The following is a 20,770-nucleotide window of genomic DNA, read 5'->3' as shown; positions in this document are numbered from 1 at the left end:
ACACAGCGCCCGGCAACCCGGAAGCTGTGCGTGTCAAGTGCGTTCCACCGACCACTTGACTTCCGGTATTTCCGGAAATCTCCTTGCGCTCCAACAGCCTGACACGCAGGCTATTATGGCGCGATTTCCTTGCTCTTTAACCCCTTCCTGTGGGTATATATAGCGGGACCCGGACTGCACTCACTAGGTAGCTGACTTTGTCCTGTCCTACATGGCAGAGATTACCTCATCGCTGACTACCTGAATACTTTGATGACAATGTAAGCTATTATCTTTACTTTGCTGTAACCATGCACATTTCTGCTGCACTGTTAATGTGTATATGACCAATGTTTTCTGTATGCCTTAGGCTCCTTGATAATGGTCCTTGATTTGGACCGAAACGTCGGGGCTGTCATACTAATATATCACCTTTACCTCCAAGGATTGTGATGTCTCTTTATTTCATTGTTTAACTTATTTGGATTTTCACAAAATTATATTTGTGATTGGAGAGTGCTCTCCTTCCTACACCTTGTGTGTGGATTCCTGGACTATTTTTGAGTACTAGCCTTCTGGCCTGTGCTTTTGGATGGGCACCCCACTGTTGCTTTCTTGGGTGAGAGTGCGGTCATTTGTATATGTATATATATATATATATATATATATATATATATAAAATGAGATCCAGAAACCTGCACTCTCACTCACCTCCATGGAAATCTCAGGTGCCCAATAAGAGGTACACAACCGGGAACGGCCTTAAATTTATCCAGTTTCTCCCAGTATAATGGAAGAGATTGAGCATTCTCCAAAAAATCTATATATTTTTTTTTTTATTGAAAAACTGCAGAGTACAGAAAAAACATTAGTACAAAACCGTACAAGAAATCTTTACATGCAATATATTGTTCAACAGACATAATAAGTCCAAGAAATGTATTTTAAAAAAAATATTGCACCTTATTTATTGAAATGTATACCAAATGATGCTGGCAATAAAGCATAGTTTCAATCCTTCAACGTTTGGGTGCCAAATCCTGGACCTTTATCAGGAAAAATACCATCGAGTAATCCATATAATTCAATAATCTCAGCAGAGCCAGCAAACCATCTGTGTCAGGGAACAGCAACTCTTCCATTCATTTGGGAGAAACTGTGATGGATAAGAGTAAGCCTGCTCGAAGCTACCTTGTGATTGCCTCTGTGTTGTGCAAGTGTGAGAAAAAGAGATGTAGTTTCACTTGTTGCCAGCAGATGGCAGTATTTCGGAGACACACAAATGGACACTAGACCTATATAGATGATACTATATGTATGTTTGAATAATGGATGTAAGTCGCCGCTTGTAGATAGTGGGGCAGATGTATTAAGCCTGGTGAAGAGATAAAGTGGAGATAAAGAGGAAGGAGATAATGCACCAGCCAATCAGCTGTGTTTGAAAAAAGACAGTTGAGAGCTGATTGGCTGGTGCGTTATCTCCTTCCTCTTTATCTCCACTTTATCTCTTCACCAGGCTTAATACATCTACCCCAGTGTTCCCTAGCTATTTATTAATTGAAAAAATATATATACAAAACTATATATTTTTTATATAATGTTTAGTTACTTAGTATTTAGTAGTATATAACAATATAGAGGATGATCTCTCTATAGGACCAGATATAATTGTGGGAAATCAAGTATAGCTTTTATATAAAATATGGGTTTCTTTATTCATTAAAAACTATTTTAGACAAAAATTACATTTAAAAAAGGCAGACAAATAGAAATAGGACATAAAATCTTAAGAGATACAGGTTGATTCTTTTAAAAGACTTATTAACAAGGTTATGGTGAATATTGTACTAATTATAGATAATGAAGATCATCTTTTAGTAAAACATGGGCTTATCCAGGAGTCATTTTACATCTTAGTTGGTTTATCCAGGTGTTAATGTGATTTACTAATATATCACATCATCCACATAGGGTGTAATATTATTGAAATGGTGTACTATTATAGATTAAGAAAGGTAAGTAAGAATATTGCCAGGTACCACAGTAGGTTAGACATCGGGGCTAATTGGTGGAAGCAGCAGCTATAGCAGAGGTAATGCAGAGGTAGGTGACTAATACAGGAAGAAGCCTCCTGCTGCTGTAGTGATCCGATCTGTGTCCTAGGATGAAGACCACTTCTCTCACCCTAAATGGCAGCAACGCATCTCCATGGCCACAAATGGAGGACGTCGCCGCTGCCAGAACGGCATCAGACTGTGGATCACTGGCAGTCTGATGCTGGTCTTCTTCCTACATCTCAGGACCCATGCATGCACATGTATAACAGGTCCTGCGAACATTGGTAATTTGAGCATTAGAAGGCATGTCCAATGGGATCTGAATGGGGGCCATGGAGCATGGGATATTTTGTGCCTCAATATTAATTTTCTATTGTATTTTCTATTTTATTTACAGATCAAGGACATTGTCCACTGGGACACAATATTGAAATCATAGGTACATTTTAATGTGTATTTACTATTTACCTTTTATGTCAATATCCGATTATTATTTTATTTACAGTTTCTTATATTGTTATAGATATTATGTGTAAATGCATATGTGTTATAAGCATATAAGTTGCTGCGAGGAGGTATATCCTTTTTATGAAAGGGATTCTGGATTGCACGTAGAGTGGCATAGTTGCGGAAACCTGTTTTACTGCTTTATGCTAATTCTGGGTCCAGGAACTCCAGGTCTGGGGGCGGATCAATTAAATAAAAAATAATATATATAATAGAGAGGGACAGAGAGATAGATGTATATATTTTATTTAGAAACAAAGGCACTCACAGGTGACTTTAAAATAAAACGTATCTTATGGAAAATACATTTTTAGTTCCTGATGATGTCATATTTAATTAGAGGTTCAGGAACTGAGTTCCTGCTGAAAAATAGCACTGTATATATATATATATATATATATATATATATATATATATAAATAAAAAATAAAAAATAAAATCATGCGCTAACACCATCCAGTATAACCAGCATAAAGTTCACTGATGATATGCAATCAAAAGTCCAGGCACCAATCCCAGATAATATAGGTGCAGCAACCTTTCTCTGATTATGGACCTCTGGAATCCACAGAGGGAAGGAATCTAAAAGAAAGTAGAGAAGGTGCGCTTCATGGTGCATTAACGATGTAGAATTTTATTGGACATACAATATCCCAGGTAAAATAGTCAAAAAGACTAGTACCATAAAAAATGACACTGTGGGCTGGTTACCACACGATAATAGCATAAAGCCAAAGCAAAACTGCTCACGATATCCGGGGACACACGGCTGGAATGGACCACCAAGGAAGCCGCCACGCTGGCTTGCTGGACGGCAGGCAGGGGACGTCACAGACCGCAGACACGAGGATGCCGGAGATAAGATCAGCTGGACGGACACGTCATAAGCCACGCCCTGACGCGTTTCGTCGTAAGACTTCGTCAGAGGGCGTGGCCATGACGTGCACCAGGCCAGCTTATATTGGACCTGATCTGTCAATCAAGACAGACGCGATGTGGGAATCCCACTACGTAGCGCGTAAAGGGGAGGAGGCTAAGAGTGCCTATATTGATAGAGGGCAATACATATGGCCATAGACTTATAATATACAAGGAAAGAAGTTTTTTCTCTCACCGCAATAAAACTGAGAAACGGACATTAAATCAGGTCCAAAGCCAGGTGATCGTGAGCAGATTTTTACAACAAATACATACTTATTTTGCCACTGTCCTAAGATCACATACAACACAACAGATGTATATAAAAATTACATATAAAAAAACACACATTTATAAAAAATTACATATAAAAAAATTTTTTTACATATAAAAAACGGAAGATTCCATAGCAGCATATTTACGCCGGTATACCAAAACCTATATATAAATCGGTATAAGAGAATAATAACCCGGCATAAATAAATGCAAAAATATATATATATAACCCCAGACACACAAAGAGAAAGCGTATTCGCAAAAAACTACACATCCCAGCGCGTCTAGGGCAAAGCTCACGTTGGAATGACCATTTGGTGTACATATTAAAAAAAAGGAAAAAAATATATGTATATATAAAAAGGAGAAAATTTATAAATATATACTTTGTCAGTTGATAAATGGGGTAACCTCATAACCCTCATTTAGCCCCTCTGGAGCCAATGTGTTTAATTTGAGTATCCAGGTGGTTTCCCGTTTAAGCAAGTATTTTTCCCGGTCACCTCCACGTTTATTGGGCTGAATACATTCAATACCTCTAACACGAAGGCTGGAGGGATCGCAGTTGTGTGTTTCCTTAAAATGTCTAGAGACACTATGATTAGTAATTCCGTGCTTTATGTTACGGACATGTTCTAAAATGCGGATCTTTAAGCATCTCTTTGTTTTTCCGATATATCGGAGTCCGCAGCCGCAAGTCAATAAGTAAACAACAAATGAAGAATTACAATTAATGAAACTCAGGATCTTGTGATCTGTACCCTCAATAATAGAGCCCTTCTTCATGAGGGGACATATTTTACACCTATTACAGGGAAAGGAACCATGAATAGTGAGAAAAGAATTGGATTTTGGCCCTCTATCTAGGGGCTGTAGTTGACTTTTAGAAACCATGGACTTAATGGTTTTAGCCCGTCTAAACACCATCTTGGGTCTATCTGATAAATGGTCAGCCAGGACTGGGTCCAATTTAAGGACATTCCAGTGCTTATTTAGGATGGATTTTAGTTCCCTTTCGTGTGTGTTATACTGTGTAATAAACAGTGTGTCAGAAGGTTTTTTTGGGAGACTAACATTCACAGTGGATGTATCAGCAGATCCATGAATGGGTTTCAACAAATTCTTTCTCTCAAGGGTCCGAGATCTTCGAAGTGCACCCTGTATGATTCTGCTGGGATATCCCCTCTCCTCAAACCTGTTAACATAAACTTGTGCTTGTTCTTCGAAACTATGGGGGTCAGAACAGTTCCTTTTCAGCCTTAGGAACTGGGAATAAGGGATGTTGTCTTTCCAGGCACCAAGGTGACAGCTGGAGTAATCTAAATAGCTGTTAGCATCAACAGGCTTAAAAAAAGTAGAGGTTTTTATTTTTCTTTCTGTTGGAAAATTCTCTACACTCAACAGTAAATCTAAGAATTCAATTCTAGACTTGTTAAAGGTGGAAGTAAACTTAAGGTTATAGGGGTTGGAGTTCAAGCCCTCGACAAACAATGTGAATGAGTCGACATCGCCCTTCCAAATTATGATTATGTCGTCAATATAACGCTTAAATAAAACCAACCTTTCACAGACATCTCCCACTATGGTGTGGGTTTCCCAGTCCGCCATATAAATATTGGCTAGGCTAGGGGCACAAATCGTCCCCATCGCCGTCCCGCAGACCTGGAGAAACCACTCCCCCAAAAACTCAAAATAGTTAAATTTGAGGACAAATTTGAGACACTCACAAATGAATTCACGTTTTTTCATAGATACATCAGGGTCCCTCAATAAACATTGTTCAACGGCACAAATGCCAAGCTCATGGGGAATGCTGGTATACAGCGCTTGTACATCAATAGAGGCCAGAGCATAACCAGCATCCCATTCAATAGTGTCCAGAATTTGCAGGAGGTGTGAAGAGTCCCTTAAATATGTTTCGATAGATGGTACATACTTTTTAATAAACATATCCACATATTCTGAAACACGAGAAGTTAATGATCCGACTCCGGCCACGATAGGACGGCCCGGAGGAGGGACCACCCCCTTATGGATATATATATATACACTGTATGTCTAGTGTCAGTTTGTATGTCTCTGAAACACTGCCATCTGTTGGCAGCGAGTAAAATGACATCTCTTTCTCTCTTGCATATGCACAAACACAGAGGCAATCACAAGGCAGCAGATGGTACTTGTGTTGTTTCTGAGTCCCCTTGTGTAGTTTCTGAGTCCCCTTGCGGGGCTCGCTTCGCTCGCCAAGCTATCTAAAATCAACTCCATGCCAACGTGGATAGTGGGGGTATGAACTATCCACGCTGGCATGGAGTTAAGTTACTTTATTTTAGATAGTTTGGCGAGTGTACCCAACCCGGAAGTAGCACAAGAACCCAGCAGACTAGAAAGCCTGCTCGAAGCAAATGCTTCGAAAGCTAGTTACATTATGGACCTTATTCAGGTCCATACGCTTGCACGCGAATTTGCATGCAAGCTCGATGTTTTGCATATGTGTAGCCGCATTTCTGCGCATGTGCATACACCGGGTGCGTGCAGCCATGGCGAACAAACTGTTTGCCAGGTGCATGCACCCAACATTGCGGGCGGTGGGCCGGGGTACTCGCCCATGGGAACGCCCAGTGTAAGCACCGTGGAGCGGGCAGCTGACATCACTGGATGTCAGCTGCCCACCCATTTGATTCCGAAAGTGCAAGCATATATACCTGAGAGTCACTTTATATATATATATGTGTTTCCCCCGCAGCCTGTGAATAGATGTTTATTTTAAACATCCATACCGTTGCAAGTGCGTGCGAACACATGCTGCGAATGGGTGGCGGCCAGGCCAATATTTGATGATTTGGTAGACTCGCAAGGCTGGGAAATCGCAGCCTTGCGAATCAACCAGAATAACCCCCTATATGTATTGCTGTTTTGTTTTATCCTTATGGAAAAATATCTTTGTTTTACTTGCTAAAGGGACAGGTCTGGATTAAACATTTGTAGTAACTAAATTCTCTGCTGGTTTCATATTTTGTTTTTAGATATATTGCTACAGGACCCTCGCTTTGTTGCTGTGAGAAAAGGCTGGAATATCCGCATTGAATGCAAATACAACAATGTACTTAAGAACAGCAATTTCTCCTGGTTTTTCAAACATACAAATGGTTCAGTCACCAATCACTTTCAAGATTCTTCTTTGTCAGTGGAGGAAAACTATCTAACAATTAAAAAGGCCCAGAAACATCACAGTGGCATCTACTTCTGTAAATATAACACAAGTGAAGGAGAGAAGACATCACATTGTGGGACTGAGCTGATGGTGGTGGGTGAGTATTATGGAGATATTAGCATAGGTCATGACTGATTTACAATAATATATATTATAATAAAATACAATGTGTATACATTAATATGCCAATTACACATAGCAATTATTTGTTCAAACAAATGTGGTCAAATATTAGCAGACAAGTCACAATCTTGAGCACACAGACAATAGACTCCTGACTGTACCAGAGGTATAGTTAGTCGGTATTGGGCATTTTGAGTGGATATGTAAGCTCGGTTCTTGTGTAGTTTCACGGAACCGTGCTACTTCTGGGTTCTACGCTCGCCAAACTATCTAAAATAAAGTAACTTAACTCCATGCCAACGTGGATAGTTCATACCCCCACTATCCACGTTGGCATGGAGCTGATTTTAGGTAGCGTGGCGAGCGTAGCGAGCCACCGAGCCCGCAGCGTGGGCGAGCGAAGCGAGCCCCGCAAGGGGACTCAGATGCACGGCGCCATGCTGGCGCTGTGAAACTACACAAGTACCGTAAGCTCTCTTTACAATGTAAGCTCTCATAAGCAGGGCCTCTTTCCTTGTGTGCTTTTCTTAAAATAAATAAATATATATATATATATATATATATATCTATCTGCCACCCTAGTAACTGCTTTAGTGTCCAGTCCCCTTATGCAATTGTCTTTATTTACCATGTACTTGTCCTAAATTGCTGTATACTGTAATTTATCCACCCGACAAATGCCTCTACACGCTTGTGTTTTGACAAACGCACCCTCAAAATGCCACATTTCCTTCCATTAAGTGCTGGCTTCCTGTCAATCAAAATGTTATTGCATTTAAGCAGAATGTGTAAACACAACTTGTTCAAAATTGCGGGCGTGCATATGCAATGTGAAGCTGCGCATGTGCAGTCATTTGATAATCAACTGGATTGCGTTATCTCAATTTAGCAATCCATGCTGCTTTAGGCCCAATGTTCTGATGAATCTTTTGAGATATATTAATAGGTTAAAACATGTTGGCTTTGAATGCTGGAGAGCATTTGAGACCCTTAGCAAAATTTCATTTTTTGATAAAGATTCTGTTTTGAGTCTCATTTTTGTCTTTTGTATTTGGATCCACCTCCTCTACTTCCTGTTTAGGTCTTCTCTTTGTCTTTGTGGAGTCCCATGAAAATTTGTTGGTACGTTTCTTGAAGAGATTACTCAATGACATTTATTTTTTAATTCTATCTCTAGCTTTAATTATTGATTAGTTATGCCCGAATGGCGCCTTCAGGTTTCTGTGCCATACTCCTGTTCTAGCAATAAGTTACCATTTGATATTTTTGTCATGCACTTTTTATAGCAATGTATCCTGATATATCTTCTTGCTATATATACGTCGCATCTATAGCAAGAAGATATATCAGGATACATTGATGCAAAAAGTGCATGACAAAAAATATCAAAGGGTAACTTATTGCTAGAACAGGAGTATGGCACAGAAACCTGAAGGCGCCATTCGGGCATAACTAATCAATAATTAAAGCTAGAGATAGGATTAAAAAATAAATGTCATTGAGTAATCTCTTCAATACAGTCATTTAAGAATGCAGATAGCTAGACTATATTAAAATCAAAAGCAGTATCATAAGTCTAGCAAAATAAAGAATAACCACAACATAGTATAATAAGAAAAAAAATCCCACAAAACAAACATCCCCAGAACCCCCACCCTGGGGAAGGAAGTCTGTCTCTTGGTGTAAAGTCCCAGGCCAGGGGCAGGCAAAGGTTCAGGAGCTTCGTAATGGCATCCACCCCGACTGACTTTTATCAACATGGATTGGCAGCCTAGAGCAGTGTCAGACATAGCGTACATCCAAGGTTCCCCACACTGTGCACATATTGCCCCAGCCTGCACACTTTACCACTACCTGGCCAGCAGCAGCAGGGCAAAGCAGTGCTGTGACTCGTGGGTGGAAAGGGGGCAGGGCCTTAAATATGCACCATCACTAGATTTTAGGTTAAATATGCAATAACCAGTGAGAATGGGCAAAATATGCAAATAATCCTGTCTCTAGTTATAATATATGGAATAAAGAGTCCCAACACAATTTCCAAAATAAACAGTGCAGCACAACGATACCTCAGGCCTTGCAGGAGGTAGGAGAGACAGCCAGGCAGGAGATAGAGGCAGATCTCAGGCTATATTATCAAACTGACCCCTCCACGGCTCCGGTTGGTGTTGCACTCCAGGAGGTCTCAAAGATGGCATCTCCACTGCAGAGGGATGGAGACCAGCAGGCACGCCGAATGGTACTGTCCCAAGGAGCACTGTGCATCTCCCACTACCGGAGAGAGGTAGAGGACCACTGACAGGGGCACAGGCCGTGGTGCGGGCTGCACAGGTTCAGTGCCGATAGAGCTCACCAAGATGGTGCCACCAGAAGCAGAGGCCAGACAAAGGCAGACCACCGCCGATCACCAGCTCCCATTGACCAGGGTGTTCTAGCCAGCTGGTAGAAGAGGGGTAAGACAGTATGCTGAGTGACTCTCCTCCCAGAGACAGGATTTGTATGCAGATAAGTGCCAGAGCTCAGTTCCCAGGCTACCGCACACACGCTCGGCCAAGCCATGCTCCCTCGTTTCCAACTACAGTATCTTTAGTATCATATTAATATACCTTTTTGAAACCATTGCACCGTGCAACACTTTGGGTGACATTTAATAGCATGAGATATTTCGACTTTTGCAATTTTTAGTAAAAAAACTGACGAATTTGCACGTTTTTTCGAAATCACCAATTTAATCTGTCCTATTTGCTGTAAAAATCAAACTTTTTGCCACGAAAATTGCATTCTGACTGTCGATTTTGTTTCGCGTTTCAATCCGCATCCAGATGTTTTTCCAATAAAAAGTATACAACTCGCAAATTTAATAGGATGAGATTTTTGGAAAACGTTACCAAAAATCACAAAACAAATAGACCCAGTACAACATGTCTAGTTTGACAGAACCATGCACAGACCAGTGCCAATTTTTATTTAAAAACGGCGTGCGGTCCCCGTTCTGAGCATAACCAGCTCTGGGCTCAAAGAATTGGTCCTGATTTTAGATATTCAGGGGTCAAAAAACAATAATAGATAAAACTTGTGTAATGTCCCAGCAAGCCTGAGGGGCATTAAAAGGCCTACTGGTACTTGTAGTTCCACAACAGTACAAATAGTGAAATAAAACACACACACACACACGAACAGTATAACTTTAGTACACACTACATTCATTCACACATACATTACCTATGGATACCCTCCAAGGCCTGTCCTCTTCTCCATGTACAATCCAAAAGGGTACCTGTTGAGGAAAATTATACTCACATGTCCTCTGGTTCCGAACGCTTTGCTCCTCCGCCTGTCACCATCCCCCCCCCCCCCTCCCCTGCACATATAGTTACATAGTAGGTGAGGCTGAATAAAGACTTGCATCCATCTAGTTCAACCTATGTTTATAGTAGCTAATCCCTTGTTGTATAGTATGTTCTGATATTTTAAAGACAGATTGTTACTTATTCATACCCGTGGATGTTTTTAACCAATAAATGTTTATCCAACCTTATTTTAAACGTATTTATAGTCTCTGCCGACACCATTTCTTCAGGAAGAGAGTTCCAAAGTTTGACTGTTCTGACTGTAAAGAAATTTTTTCTTCTAGATCAGGGGTGGCCAACCGGTCAGAGGTAAAGAGCTGAAAAATATCTGTAGCCAAGCTAAAGAGCCAACAACATGCGCGCGCCACCAAAAAAGGGGCGTGGTCTATTTGTGTGGGGTGTGGGGTGTGGGGCGTGTGGGTGGGGGGGAAGGGGGAGCAGGAGGTTAAAAGAATTGAGACAATCAGGGGAATGGGCAAGGTCGAGGTACGGTACAGGCAGCGCTGCTACAAAAAAATATCAAGGGAAGGTGGCATCAGCGTGGAAGGTGGCATTACATACATTTAATATAGCCGAGGAGGGCTCAGGGAGGCAGGCGGCATTACATACTTGTAATATAGCCCAGGAGGGCTCAGCGTGGAAGGTGGCATTACATATATTTAATATAGCCGAGGAGAGCTCAGGGAGGCAGGCGGCATTACATACTTGTAATATTGCCCAGGAGGGCTCAGCATTGCAGGTGGAGCGGGAGGCTGAGGCGGAGCGGGAGCCGGACGGAGCACAAGAGCTCAATAAGGACACACTCCGTAGTGACTAAAATGTCATCGGGGATGCTGCCTCCTGGGCGACTGCGCATGCGCCGGGTCACTGCGACCGAAGCCCATCAGCGCCGTGGACGCTGCCTCCCATGGCGACTGCGCATGCGCCGGGTCACCGCGGCCCGCCGGCGCTGTGAACGCCAGAGCTATACATGAAAGGGAGGAAGCCGCCGCAGCCGCACATGAAAGCGAGGAAGCCGCCGCAGCCACACATGAAAGGGAGGGAGCCAGCGAGCCGCATATGAGAGAGAGAAGAGCCGCATGCGGCTCGAGAGCCGCGGGTTGGCCACCCCTGTTCTAGATGAACAAAATCTTTTTTTCTTCTAATCTAAACTTGTGCCCTCTCATCCTAGATTCCTGTCCAGCAGGAAAAAAAGGGTGTTTGACAGTTCCTTATATTGGCCCCTGATATATTTGTACATATTGAGCATGTCCCCCCTTAAACGTCTCTTCTCTAGTGTAAATAGTCGCAGCTTGCTTAATCTCTCCTCGTAGCTTAAAGTCTCCATTCCCCTAATAAGATTAGTTGCTCTTCTTTGGATTTTTTCTAATTCTATGATGTCCTTTTTATAGTGTGAGGCCCAGAATTGTACTCCGTATTCGAGGTGCGGTCTAACCAATGATTTGTACAGAGGCATAATTACTTTTGAATCCCTAGTTTACATGCCCCTTTTAATACATACTAGAGTTTTATTGGCCTTTTTAGTTGCTATATTACCCTAGTTTGTAGTCTATTTGGACTCCTAGATCCTTTTCGAGTACTGAATTACCCAATTCATCCCCAGTTAGGTTATAACTAGCGCACAGATTATGTCTCCCAAGGTGCATGACCTTGCATTTGTCCACATTGAACCTTATCTTCCACTTTTTTTTGCCCACACACAAGCTGAGATTGTTGACAATCTCGGATCCTCCCACATACGTTTTTTTTTTTGTTGCTATTACTACATGTTATCAACTATGATGCTTATATTGTGTTAATACAAAAGTAGGCCTTTGGATCAATTATGGCATTTTTTTGATCTTTTAATGTAAGATACCTTCTAATTTTGCGCTGATGAATAAAAGAAAATGTGGTACTTATGTAATATCTGGGCTCCCGTTTTTCTTATGAGACCGCGTCCCCTCGCCACGCTTCGGGCACGGTGGCTCGCTGCACTCGCCACACTATATAAAATCAACTCCATGCGTAGTTGGATAATCGGGGTATGAAAAAATGGGGTGCATTTAACATAGGAGCCCAGATAATACATAAGTACCGAAAATGTCATTAAAAAAGTTGCGTGATCTAGATTGCAGCGAACTGAATTTAACCATAAGTTTATGTGCATTTAGCATACATACAGCAGTAGTACACATTTTTTGGGGAGTTGAATGAATACGTAGCTTGTCAGGGCTAATTGGTAGAGCCACCCCAAATTCTGTAAATCATTCTGCCAATAACGGTTAGATCCCAGTTTTCCTGGACAAAGGGGGTTAAGGCATATGATACAGACATCAGAGTAGCATACTCAGCTACCTCTCAGTCTTTACCTAAATGTTCACCAGCAATTATTTACTTCATGCAAATCTACATATCTGATTATTCCTTCAACAACAGAAAATATGTTTGTAAATTTACAGATTGTGGGAATCCGGTTGCTGCAAAATCAAGAAACACAATGAAAGATACAATCATAATGATCCAGACAATCCTTATTGTGCTCTTTGTACTTGTGCCAGTGATGATACTGATGGAAATGGTAAGTGAACATCATTTATTCCCACCCTAGCATAGGACTACCTCATAAATCCTAAAGAAACCTTTGGTTCAGCATAGCAAGCTTACATAGGCCTTAACCACTGCTTCAGATCTTCTTTTTCCTAAACCCCCATTTCAGGGGTCTTGTTCCTCATGATGTAAACAATTCAGAATTGAAAAGACATTATCCATGATCTTGCACTAGGTACCAACCAGAGTATAATGCATTGTAAACTTACATTTAACTTAGTGGTAGTCAATTGAACATATGCTAGATTGAATCTACTTTTGTGGATAGATAGAAATAAGAACAAAAATTTTGAAGGTCTCTAGAGGTTTCTAGGGCTCACTCACTCACTTTTTTCCTTGATGACCTAAACAGTGTGGCGTATTAACCGCTCGCTAGTCAGAGAATATACGTAGCCTAGCCAGCAGGCCTGAATCAGGCCTTTAGTAACAGTCAAGTACAAAAACCAACCTGCATTAAACAGATTTAGGTACTTGTGGAGTATTACGGCTCCCATCGTATGGCATCATATGCCATATGTAGTGGCATACAATGGTATACGATGCGATGCGATTTTTACTGATTTTTGAGCATTTTTGGTCGAAAATCGTATGCGATCGCATCGGATGCCATACGATGAGATGCGATGGCATACGTTTTTAATCTTAAATGCATCCAAATGCATTAAAATTAGTATGAAACATGTTAATTGGCCCCAACTGTCATTTTTCACTGTGTACCACCCCCACTATCAACGCCAACCCGAAGCGTGGCGAGCGCCGGCGGTACGCGTCCTACGACCTTTTCATACCCCCACATCCACGTCGGCGTGGAGTTGAGAATAGAAAGTGTGGCGAGCCCGAAGCGTGGCGAGCGCAGCGGATACCTGTAAAGCCCGCGAGGGGACACGTATAGCTGTGAAGGTATCCGCGTCCGCTCGCCACGCTTCGGGCTCGCTGCGCTCGCCACACTTTCTTTTCTCAACTCCACGCCGACGTGGATAGTGGGGGTATGAAAAGGTCGTAGGACGCATACCGCCGCCCCTCGCGGGCTCGCTGCGCTTGCCACGCTTCGGGTTGAAGTTGATAGTGGGGGTGGTACACTATGAAAAATGGCATTTGGGGGCATTTCACAAGTTTACTACACATTTTGATGCATTTCAGTGCAAAATCGGGTGCAATCACATTGCATCGCATGCGATGCGATTTTTTAGCATACGATCAGCATACAATTAAGGTTGTGGGAGCCGTGATACTCCACAAGTACCCAGATTTGTTATGCCATAATATGAAGTATCTTACTTCCAATCTGTGTATCTCCTGAATAAACCACATTAAGGAGATAGTGCTTAAAAAAGGTGTGTAAGGAATACTAATATGTCTGGAACTTCCATGTCTTTCCTTCTATAGGCCTGAGCAATTACAGCTCTTATCCACTGTGCTAAAGTACATTAAGTAGGAGACTTTGGGTGCCCACACGCGATAACATTTTTTTAAACGATATGACCGTTTCCGATCGGAATGACCAATTTTTTAAAAACTTTCTGTGTGTGGGTATGATCACGATCCAATGCGGGTGCCCACCAGTCATTCATCGAGGCTGCTGATCACTTCAGCACGGGGAAAATGAATGGCCCATCATGCACAATTTGGCCACATCGCTCAGTGAGGTAGGCATGATGAACGATGTGGTATATGGTTTGAATTTGAATTAATATACTTAGGGAAAAACCTTCAGCAAACCTTGCATGTTTCAGTACGGTTATTTGTGGCATATGGCCTGCATTCCTCCTGTTCTTCTTACAGTTGCTATAGCAACTGAAAATAAGATCTGAAGTGTTAGTTCCTTTAGAGGAATGTTGTAAGTGCTCTAAAGGAAACTCTGTCAGCATCTGTAATACAAAAGGTTGAGATCCCATAGTGCTACAAATGATTTCAGATGGAAGATTCATCTTTACAGCCTGGAAGAATTTTTCTATCAAATAATTTTATATCCAAAAACATTCAAAGCTGATACTTGGATAATAGACATAGTGCTGCTGCACCTTTTTGTATACATTTGTAAAGAATTGAAAAAACTAAGTTTATGGGGAAAAAAAATCATCAGATTTTCTTGATGCACACCAAAAGAAAAAGGCCGCCAAACCCTATAGTATTTATACCTCAGAAAATGGTTTATATCTGGATTGTAGAAGGATTTCAATAACCTTGTGTGCTCAGCCTTTTTCTTCAAGAGTAGCCTTTAAATTTCCATGCTGTCATTGAAAGTTTTTCTGGTGTAGTACTTGTCTTTTCTTTAACAAGCTGGAACACTGAGACAGCGGCCATGGTTCCTCATGCAGAAGCAGTTTTCCTGTTCCAGACCAAGACCTCGGAGGCCAGAAAGGCAGAATTGTTATGAAATGTACCTGTTAATTTCTTCTCCTTTTCAGGATTCTTGACATTGGTAGAAATGGTGGAACAGCTTGAATCGCTTTGGTGTTGTCAGAGCATTTATTGCCTCTGCTTTGGTCTCTTTGTGTAGAGTAGAACATCTATACACTTTCATATTCTCTTGCTGCCATGAAGTCAATCTGTGGATTTTAACATCTTTGGGGCATTTGCTTAAATTTTATGTTGAACTTCCAAGTGCTTGGATTTACTCTCTTGCAAATTAAGAGGTCTATTAGTTTGCGTTTTTTGCCTGCCACACGCAGGGCTGTGAAAGAGATCATGCTGCTCTGTAGCCAGACTAGATGATGACTTCTGTCAGTATTGCTGTGATCTTTGTACATCAGTTTGTTTAGAAAAGGCACAGTTGTTGTTCAGCTCTCAAAAAAGATATTTTCTTACAATCAGAGGAGCAAATATTGGATTGCTTTCCACACTGCCCTTGGGAATATTTGCATGTAGTGGCCATAGCTCTGGCACTATACGGCTGTCTAAGTGAGCTCCCTAACCATGTTTGCTTAAATCTGTGGTTGCCACTGTCCCTTGTGGGTCTTGGATAAACACTCCTTTTTGGTGCTCTGGGTTTTGAAACAACTTGTGAGATCTGCATGTGTATCGTGAAGTCTGGCTTAAACAATATTGGCGGTTTGGTTTGTCCCAGAGTTTTAGCATCTCTTGTAGTTTCTGTAGATGCCAGTCTAACCAGAGCAGAATTCCAATAGCTAAGGAAAACATCCACAAGTGTCTTAAGCATGGAAGACTTCCTTCAAGATTATGGGCTCTATGTACTAAAGGGTATATTTACTGTGCGGTGTCAGGTTTTTAGATGTGGTGATGTTGCCCATAGTAGCCGATTGGCTGGTACTTTATCTATCTCCAAAGGCTTAGTACATAGACCACCTATAACTCTTCAGAATGATAGTATGTGTGGTTTTAGAATCCACTTTGTTGTGTTTTATCACTGTCTACTATTGTAAAGCGCAACGGAATCTGCTGCGCTATATAAGAAACTGTAAATAAATAAATGTATATGAATTCAGTATGTTGGACAGAGCAGTACCAGCTGACTTTTGCTTTATTTCAGGCTATGTCAGGGCATTTTCTAAGCAATCTAACTTAATTTGTCTAGATCGCTTAGAACAGGGGTGGCCAAACCGGTCATCAAGATCTACCAAGGGTGCATGTTTTCCAGGCAACCTGTGGATCTATAGTAGGAATGAATGCAGCAGGTTTGAAAATGTGACAGTTAGTAATGACTACAGCTGTGCACCAGCAAGGTGATCTGGAAAACATGGACCGTTGGTAGATCTCGAGGACCGATTTGGCCACCCCTGGCTTAGAAAATGCCCTTTCAATGCTCTGTTTGTATGGGAGATGGTGATACAAGGCCCCGCGCATCACTATCATCCAGTGACTAAGATCAAGCATGCTGGATAAAAACCTAGTTAGATCGCCTGTCAGGGCCAGTGTTATCTGGTGCCCATACCAACATCCCATCTTAAATAGAACTCACATCTTAGTAAATAAATCCCTTCCTCTGAATATAAGGACACTTGAAAAGACTTAGGGGGGTATTATATCCCCGCCGCTATTTGCGACAGGGGAAATTGCAGTGAGCACCTATTCAATGTGGTCTTTCCCGACAGCATTAAAGCAACATCTCGTCAGAAAGGACCCAGTTTTGCTGACAATTCACGCCCATTTTTGGACACGCCCCCATTTCACAGATCGGCAGGTGGGACATTGCATCCGGTATTAAATATCCACCTTAAAGTAGTAATCCTCAACAAGACCCAATTGTAACCTAGACCTTGTGACTTGACCAAAAGTCCTCATCAGAGACTGAATCATTCTAAATCAAGTTATAAGCTTTTCAAATTGCTCCTGTACAGTTGGCAGAACTAAGCTCTCAAAGCAGGGCTCTCTTCCCTCATTGTGTTTTTCCCTCTTATAAAAACTATCTTCTACTTCATATTGCCCCCAGTAGCATCAAAGCCCCCCAGTTTTTATGCAGCCTGATACTTTCAGTGTCATTTGCTGATGTAGCTAAGTTTATATACATTGCAATTGTCCTATTTTTGTCTTGAACTGTAACTCACACTGGGGGGGATGCTCTAACATCCGCACCCCCTTACCGCCGCCCATCGCCGGCTACCGCAAACATAATTATCGCATATGATCTAACATATGAGATAATTATGACAAAAGACAGCTCTTGCGTTAAGAGCTGTCTTTTGCGTTGACCCGGCAATGAGCGGCGGGTCCTGATGGCTCCCCCCTCCCTCTCTTCCCGGCCTGGATGCTGCTGCTGCTGCAGGGGGGGCTGGTTCTCCTCCTCCCTGCACCCGGAAGAGGATGTATAGTGCAGGGAGGAGGAGGTCACAGGTCCTGACAGCACAGCTTTGTGCTGCCCGGACACAGATGAGGGGGGGGGGGAGGTTGGTGCTGGGCGGCGGGGGATCGCGTTAGAAGCCCATAGGCTTCTATGGGGCATCGCCAGATTTGATGGCCAGTAAGAACATATTAGTCCATTGACACACAAACGAGCAAAGGGAGAATATGCAAATGCCCTTTAGTGGAGTAAGTGGGAATTGAACTTACTGTATATCCTCAGTGCTGAAAGGCAGTAATGCTAATCATATGCACTGTCCCATCATAAATCATATTTATCCTACCGATTTTATTTCCATTTCAGAAGAAGAAGCGCAGTATGAAGATTGAGGACCATACATATGAGGTGAGATTTATTTCTAGTCTACAGAAGTATCGTAAGGTACTTGTGGAGTATCACGGCTCCCACGACCTGCATCGTATGCAGATCGTATGCTAAAAATCGCATCGCATCGCATGTGGCATACAATGTCATACGATGCGATACAATGTTTTACCGATTTTTGAGCAAAAATGGTCAAAAATCGGTAAAACATCGAATGGCATCGTATGCCATATGTAGTGGCATACGATGTCATACGATGCGATACGATGTTTTACCGATTTTTTAGCATTTTAGCTCAAAATCGTATGCGATCGCATCGGATGCCATACGATGGCATGCGATGCGATGGCACCCGATTTTGGACTGAAATGCATCAGAATGCTTTGAAATGTGTATTAAAGTAGTGAAATGCCCCCAAATGCCATTTTTCATAGTGCACCACCCCCACTATCAACGTGAACCCGAAGCGTGGCGAGCGCAGCGGTACGTGTCCTACGACCTTTTCATACCCCCACTATCCACGTCGGCGTGGAGCTGAGAATAGAATAGTGTGGCGAGCGCAGCGAGCCACCGAGCCCGAAGCGTGGCGAGCCCCGCGAGGGGACGCGGATACCTTCACAGCTATACGAGTCTCCTCGCGGGCTTTACAGGTATCCGCGTGCGCTCGCCACGCTTTGGGCTCGGTGGCTCGCTGCGCTCGCCACACTATTCTATTCTCAACTCCACGCCGACGTGGATAGTGGGGGTATGAAAAGGTCGTAGGACGCGTACCGCCGCCCCTCGCGGGCTCGCTGCGCTCGCCACGCTTCGGGTTGACGTTGATAGTGGGGGTGGTGCACTATGAAAAATGTCATTTGGGGGCATTTCACTATTTAATACACATTTCAATGCATTCTGATGCATTTCAGTGCAAAATCGGGTGCCATCGCATCGCATCGGATGCCATCCGATGCGATCGCATACGATTTTTGAGCTAAAATGCTCAAAAATCGGTAAAACATCGTATCGCATCGATAGCATACGATGCCATGCGATGTTTTACCGATTTTTCACAATTTTTGCTCAAAAATCGGTAAAACATCGTATCGCATCGTATGACATCGTATGCCACTACATATGGCATACGATGTTATGCGATGTTTTACCGATTTTTGACCATTTTTGCTCAAAAATCGGTAAAACATCGTATCGCATCGTATGCCACTACATATGGCATACGATGGCATGCGATGGCATACGATTTTTGAGCAAAAATGCTCAAAAATCGGTAAAGCATCGCATCGTATGCCATCGTATGCCACTACATATGGCATACAATGCCATACGATGGGAGCCGTGATACTCCACAAGTACCTATCGTAACAAAACATTTTAAAATTTTAGATTTTAAACTTAAGTGTCCCCCTTACGAGGGACATTTATACACTGTGGGACATATACAATAGCTGGAGAAAAAAAAAAGATGATCTTCTGCCTTTTTATAATCGTATTCTTCTTAATCATGTAATCAATTCCATAATTCTTATCCTTTGAGTGCCATCATTTGTGAGAGATATGCAAAATATTGGCTAAGAATGTCAGCATTGCTCAAATGTTCTTTACATTAAAAAATGTTCTGTAAAAAACTATTATAGTTCCTATAGAACAGGCTTTCCCAACCACGGTCCTCAACAATTACAGGTTACAGGTTATTGTAATGAATAAAAATGATTGCTTGGCATTTTTCACATCAATTTTGACAGTCACTTGCCACTCAAAGGGTTAATATTATTCAAAACGTGTTCCCTAAAACTTTGTCTAATATATTCTGTTATAATGGCAATTAAAATAATGAATAAATAAAATAATGGTATATAGAAGGATAAACAATTACAGGAGATGAAACAACTGTTTATCCCGATGTTTAGCAGATTTTTCTCAGGTCGCTTCGGTTCAATGAAACGTCGGTTTTCAATCGAAAATGTAGAGAAAAAGTCTATAAATAAGTGCTGCTAGTGCCAGGGCTGGTATACGAATGTGGGGTCCGGAATGGGGGACGACGGGGGGGGGGGGGTGTTTTAAATATACTTAACGGATCCCTGTCAGAATTCCCTCCTTAGGACCGGCATCTGTGTTCTGTGTGCTTTAATGGTAATCAGTCCTGATATATACTAATGATTGGTCATTCAACGTAGTGTAAAGACACTGTAGCAGACAGATTCAAATAACTGGTGAAGAAGATACTATAAGTAATCTCAGAATTAATTATTTTCTAAATCAGGCCTAAAAGACCTAGCACTCTACTCTAATTTTCAAACACTCAGTTCAGACCACTGCTGCCTTCTGTACGTCTTTAGTGCCAATACAAAATGATCTAGTATTCACAGAAACATTCACACACCATTTGAGCAATGGTGAAGTTTTATTAAACTAAAGACAATCTGGATACTTCTACAATCAAGGCAGATTCCTTATTCCTTTTACAAACCAGAACTTTTCCTGAAATTCTAAATAGTACAATCTACAAGGCCATATAAATACCTTATAGAGATAAAATAATAATAAAAAAAAGACTTCGAAAAGCTCTTATAAATATCACTGCAAATCTAGCAAGGAGGGTAACTGGATTTATTAATTCATATTGTGTTTAAGACATTTACGC

General features: G+C 41.8%; 1 protein-coding gene across 2 annotated transcripts in view; it reads left to right on the top strand.

Annotated features, from left to right (window-relative positions):
* CD79B (CD79b molecule) overlaps positions 1 to 20,770 on the top strand; it is a 39,008-nt gene that overhangs the window by 13,813 nt on the left and 4,425 nt on the right. For both annotated transcript variants that reach the window (XM_083146940.1, XM_083146941.1), the window contains 4 exons: positions 2,434 to 2,475; positions 6,761 to 7,045; positions 12,860 to 12,978; positions 18,109 to 18,150. In XM_083146940.1, coding sequence (XP_083003066.1) covers positions 2,434 to 2,475; positions 6,761 to 7,045; positions 12,860 to 12,978; positions 18,109 to 18,150 — 488 coding nt within the window. The remainder of the gene's footprint in view (positions 1 to 2,433; positions 2,476 to 6,760; positions 7,046 to 12,859; positions 12,979 to 18,108; positions 18,151 to 20,770) is intronic.

The sequence above is a fragment of the Crinia signifera genome, chromosome 6, assembly GCF_055691185.1.
Source record: "Crinia signifera chromosome 6, ASM5569118v1, whole genome shotgun sequence".
NCBI lineage: Eukaryota > Metazoa > Chordata > Amphibia > Anura > Myobatrachidae > Crinia > Crinia signifera.
This window is presented reverse-complemented; position numbering and strand designations above follow the sequence as displayed.